Source organism: Rhinolophus sinicus, chromosome 16 (genome assembly GCF_057876585.1).
Source record: "Rhinolophus sinicus isolate RSI-liver-muscle chromosome 16, RSI-T2T, whole genome shotgun sequence".
In the NCBI taxonomy this organism is placed as follows: Eukaryota; Metazoa; Chordata; class Mammalia; order Chiroptera; family Rhinolophidae; genus Rhinolophus; species Rhinolophus sinicus.
Window position 1 is genome coordinate 104975583 of NC_142516.1, and position 6000 is coordinate 104981582.

Genomic DNA, 6000 nt, shown 5'->3' on the forward strand with positions numbered 1-6000 from the left:
GAAATGCTCCTATTGATTTTCTGCCCGCTGAACCTATCCATTTCTGATAGAGGGGTGTTGCCGTCTTCAACTGTGATAATGCAGTCATTTGTTTCTCTTTGCAGTTCTATTAATGTTGGCTCATGTAGTTTGATGCTCTGTTGTTAGGCGGATATACATTAAGGATTACTATGTGTCTTCTTGGAGAATTGACGTCTTTATCATTATGAAATGCCTTTCTTTGCTTTGACAACTTTCAGTTGCCCTGACAATTTTCTTTGTTTTGAAGTCTGCTCTGTCTGAATTTAACGTAGCTACTCCTGCTTTCTTTTATTGATATAGTATAGTTTTCTCAATCCATTTACTTTTAATCTATATGTGTCTTTGTATTTAACATGGGTTTCTTATAGACTTATATAATAGTTGAGTCTTGTTTTTTAATCCACTCTAACAGTCTCTCTTTTAATTGGTACATTTAGACCATTGATGTTCAAAGTGATAATTCATGTAGTTGGGTTAATATCTACCATTTTCATCACTTTTTTCTTTTTGTTGAACTTGGCCTTAGTTTCTATTTTTATCTTTCACTTTATTCTGCCTTTTGTGGTTTTAATGAAACATTTTATATGATTCCATTTTCCCCCCTTTCGTAGTATATTGGTTATACACTTCTTAAGTTTGCAGTATACATTTACAGCTAATCCAAGTCAACCTTTAAATAGTACTTCAAGGGTAGTGTGAGTACCTTATAATAATAAAATAATTCCGATTTCTCCCTACCGTCCCTTGTATCATTGTTGTCATTTTTTTCACTTATATATAAGCGTACATAAGCATATAAATATGTTCATAAAATACATATATAAGCACACATAATTGAATGCATTGTTGGTTTTATTGTTTTGAACAAACTGTTATCTGTTAAATCAATTAAGATAAGAGAAGTAAAGTTTTAATTTTACCTTCATTTACTCTTTCTTCGATAGTCTTCCTTACTTTATGTAGATCCAAGTTTCTGACCTATATTATTTTCCTCCTCTCTAAAGAACTTCTTTTAACATTTCTTACAAGGCAGATCTGTTAGCAGTAAATTCCCTCAATTTTTGTTTGTCTGAGAAAGTCTTTATTTCTCCTTCACTTTTGAAGGATAATTTCCCAGAGTATAGAATTCTGGGTTAGTGAGCTTTTTCTCTCAACACTTTAAGTTTCACTCCACTCTTGCTTTTGTGGTTTCTGGGAAGTCAGATGTAATTCTTATCTTTGTTCTTCTATAAGTAAGGTATTTTTTTTAGCTTCTTTCAGGATTTTTCTTCATCCTTGATTTTCTATGGTTTGAAAGTGGTATACCTAGGTGTTGTTTTTGGCACTTACCCTGCTTGTTTTTCTCTGAACTTCATAGATCTGTGTTTTTGTGTCTGACATTAATTTGGGGAAATTTTCAGTCATTATTGTTTCAAATATGTCTTCTGTTTCTGTCTTCTCCTTCTAGTATTCTCATTATGCATGTTACACCTTATGTTGTTTTCCCACAATTGTTGGATATTCTGTTGTTTTCTGTAGTCTTTGTTCTTTTTGCTTTTCAGTTTTCAAGGATTCTATTGATATATCTTCCAGCTCAGAGATTCTTTCCTCAGTTGTGTCCAGTCTACTAGTAAGCCCATCAGAAGCATTCTTCATTTATGTTACAGTGTTTTATTTGTAATCTCCAGCATTTCTTTTTGGTTCTTTCTTAGGATTTCCATCTCTCCTCTTACATTGTCTATCTGTTCTTGCATGCTGTATACTTTATCCATTAGAGTTCTTCACGTGTTAATCATAGTTGTTTTAAATTCCCGGTCTGATAAGTGCAGCTTCCCTGCCAGGTGTGGTGCTGATTTGTGATTTTTGCCTTTTAGTGTGCCTTGTAATTTTTTCTTGACAGCCAAACATGAAATGACATGATGTACCAGGTAAAAGGAACTGCTGTAAATAGATCTTTAGTAATGTGTTGGTGAGGTATAGGAGGAGAGTAAGCAGTCTGTGATCCATTGGTTAGGCTTCAGTTTTGTAGTGAGCCTGTGCCTCTGGACTTTGAGCTTCACAAGTGTTTCTCAGTTTTTTTCTCCCACTTTAGGGAGGACGAGATGGCTAGAGTGGGCTGGAGTTGAGTATTTCCCTTCCCCTGATCAGTTAGGCTCTGATTAACTGATTAACTAGTTCCGCCTGAGGGCAGGCCTTGTTGAAAAGAGCAGAGCACTCTCGCATATTTCAAAACAAATTTCAGTCTGTTCAGCTTTTTACTTATTAGGACCATGTGGCAACTCCAAAGCTCTTTGCATGTGGAAAGAGAAACCAGCAGTCCAGTGATGTTTTGTTAAGTTTTAGAAGAAAATATTTATGACCTGGAATAGAAAGGATACCTTATGCCACACTCAAATAATGCTGACCATAAAAGAAAAGATGAGAAAATACAATACATTACAATTAAAGACTTTTCTTCCTCAAAAGACATTATAAAGTGAAAAGATCAGCTACACACTGGAAGAATATGTTTTCCACACATGACAATGAATTGGTTTTCAGAACATATAAAGAACTCCTACAAATTGATAAGGAAAAATATTTAATAGAAAACAGGTAAAAGATAGTTACAGATATTTCACAACAGAAGAAACACAAATCTATAATAAACACACGGAAAAAAATTCTTAAACTCATTAGTAGTCAAGGAAATGCAAATTAAGATCACATTGAAACAATAGTTTATATCCATTAGAGTCACAAAATTAAAGTTTGCCGGTACCAAGTGCTGGCAAGGATATAGATCATTAGGAATTTTTATATAGTGCTAGTTGGACTGAAAATGTATACAACCACCTTAGAAAACAATTTAACATTATCTCTGTAAATCTGAACATACGTATACTCCATGACTCCAATTTGACTTCTAAGTATATGCCCTAAAAAAAGCCTGCATATTGTATAAAAGACAGAAAGACACATAATTTATTGCAACATTGTTCTTAAAAGCAAAAACTGGAAATCACACAAGTGTTTATCTCTGGAGATTAGATAAAAATACTATGGTGTATTCCCACTGTGGAATATTATATAGCAGTGAAAATAAATAAACTACATCTATATTCTTAACCATGGATGGATCTCAGAAATATAATGTTAAGTGAAAAGTTGCAGAAGACTAAATACATTAAGATACAATTTCTATGTAAAATTCAAAAGGCAGCCAGATAGTGTATTGCTTAGTATACTAGTATGTGGTAAAATTATTTTAAAGAAGCAATGGGATGATAAACACAGGATTCAGGATAGTGGTTACCTGTGAATGGGGGTAAAAAGAGGGATGGGATCATATGGGGAGCACACAGGAAGTAGTAATGTTCTAGTTTTTGGGTTGGATAATAAGTTCTTGAATGTTCATTTTATTATTAGGCTTTAAAACTCCCATATATATTCTATGTATTCTTTTTTTATGTTTCAACTATTGCATCATAAGATGAGAGAGAGTAGGCTTTCCAGATCTACCTCTGGAAGGCAAGATTGCACTGCGATCCAGGTGTCCTTATGACCAGGAAGACAGAGCCGAGTAGAAGACAGGCTTGGAGGGCAGTCAGATCCCTTAAAAGACGGGAAGCAGGGGCCAGAAGGAAACTTGGAGGTGATGGATGTGTTCATCACCTTGACTGTGGTGCTGGTTTCTCAGAGGTATACTAATGTCAGAACTCATCAAATTGTACACTTTAAACACACACAACTTATTGTCCCAATAAAGCTATTAAAAGAGGTTAAAGCCAAGCTCTTCTCCCACTTGAACGATGAGCTAATTCTGTCTTCCTTCCCATGGAGGAGTGTGGGAATGATGGAGCATTCCCTCATGCTCTCCCTGCCCCATGGACAGTTCCCTCCTCTCCTTGGAGGATAAGGAGGTGCATTTTCTTTCTTCCAGCCTAATAAAAATAATAAGTTTTTCTCAAAAAATGTTTGATGAATTGTTGGCCTTACACTGTTGAGTGAATCCAGTTTTTTAAAGGTCAGATATGGTATTACCTGAATGAGTTGTCTAGAATCTGTTCTTCAACCGTGGAGAATTGTAAGATAAACTAAAATGAATATTCCTTTTTAACTGAAGCCTTATTTTGATCTTACAATCTATATGACTTTAACAAATACCCATATATTCGAAGTGAAGTTTTCCTGACGTTAACTTTTCCTTGAACACTAGATGGTGTGGTAAAACCCAGCCTTTCGAAAGAAGAGCACCACCAAAACAAGAAGCTGTGTCTTGGAAACCACTGAGAAGTCCTGTCTAAACTGGAGTGAAGACCTCAAGAATTTTTATTTTACTTTTAAAAGTTAATTCAGAAAATAAGGATGGATTTCTGTGAAAAGTTGAAAAAAAGTTTTAAGAAAGCTAACTTATTACTAGCATATGAATGATGTTAATGAGAATATTTTTATTTGAGGTTGGTGTGTTTTCCAGAATATAGTACTGTGTTCTTTTATTACACTAAATGAGGTAGCAATAATTGAATGAGACCAGTTGAATTGTCCATAGGGATTGATTTCTCCATGTCTTAGCTTTATATTAGCCAGTTTGAAAGAGGCTGGTTCACTGGAGGTCACATCTCAGCAGACAATTACACACCTTCTAAGAAATATTAATTCCTTTGGATTATGATGGTGGCAGTAAATTGCTCCAGGGAAATAAATGGCAACCTGGCCATTATTAAGAGTCAGTGTGTGAGTCACCAGAAGTTCACATTTGTACCCAAAGCTTTCTAATAAGCAGAATTTACTTAATTAAGTGTGACTCATAAAAATGAAGTTGACGGACCTGGTCTTCATTATTAAAAGTATATATTTTTTAATGTTATTAATTTTTCTTAAAGCTTTCGATATGTAGAAGTCACAATGATTTGTTGGACTAGGGTGTTATATCACTGATTTGGGGTAGCAATAGGAAAATGGTATTCTGAGACATTGTTATTGTTTGATAGCAGTGACTTCTTGAAATCACTAACAATGAACCTTAAATTTGGTGTTGACTTTAAGAGAAAAATATTTAGTCTGGAATATTGAAACTAGCTTTTTAGAATTCCATTCGGAAATGCTGCTCATTTTTCCCTCCATATAATTAACACAGAGTATCTCATAGCTTTGAATGCAAGGCCTTTTAAAAACATTTTAAAACCTTAAGAATATTGAAAGTCCTGAAAGTAAACATATTGTCAGTTCATTCACAGTCCAAACTGCTCTTGGGGGAGCGTCATTTTTTTTTTTTTTTTTTTTTTTTTTGCTAAGAAACTTTCAGAAAATTAGTCCAAAGATGAAGGGTCCTGTTTTGTTAAGGGGGGGAGTTGCAGTGGCCCCTGGTGCACAGGCCTGGGGCGGGACATTCTGAGGAACAGCTCTCCTGGCTAGTGACGTAATCAGGCTTGCCTTTGCTATTGTCCCTTCCTTTCTGTGACATCACATGGCTTCACGAGGCCTCCTACCAGTTTCTCAGAATTGCACAGGACAATCCAAATGTTAACCAGATGCCCCTGCTTGTACAGCAGGCCTTTTAGGGCTACTGGGAGTTCAAAGTCAGCATACCAGGCAGTTGAGAATTGCCATCAACATTTTAACACAAGATACAGGGTGTGGAATAGAGAGGGACGGGAAGAGAGGTGCCTTTAGGGTTAACCAGTGGTTAAGTTGTTCTTTCATATTTATCAATAGAAAACATTGACATTTGCTTTCATCTCCCCTGTTGCTTTCATATATTAATTATATGTGTTTAAGTTTTTCTTGGATTTGTTGTTTTTTACTAATATGTCAACTACATCAAATATTTTATAAATCAGTAAATATTTTGCAAGACCCAAAAGCCTGGAATACTGCTAGGTTTACGGATTTATGTGTCAAGTGTTAGGGAGGATATCAGAAGGGAGAAACATGCAAATGGGGAAAGCTATTATTAGGAAATGGAAAGTTAATATTTCCATAGCACTATTAAAATGGCCATGATAATGCCATTTTTCC

General features: G+C 35.1%; 1 protein-coding gene across 2 annotated transcripts in view; it reads left to right on the forward strand.

Moving 5' to 3' along the window:
- The window catches only part of CDADC1 (cytidine and dCMP deaminase domain containing 1), a 44718-nt gene extending 38947 nt beyond the window's left edge, over positions 1-5771 (forward strand). Inside the window, exon 10 of one of the 2 annotated variants that reach the window (XM_019748029.3) lies at positions 4199-5771. In XM_019748029.3, the coding sequence (XP_019603588.1) occupies positions 4199-4272 (74 nt within the window). In that variant the 3' untranslated portion in view covers positions 4273-5771. The remainder of the gene's footprint in view (positions 1-4198) is intronic. The other variant, XM_088792955.1, reaches the window with a different exon arrangement.
- Positions 5772-6000: the final 229 nt, after the last annotated feature.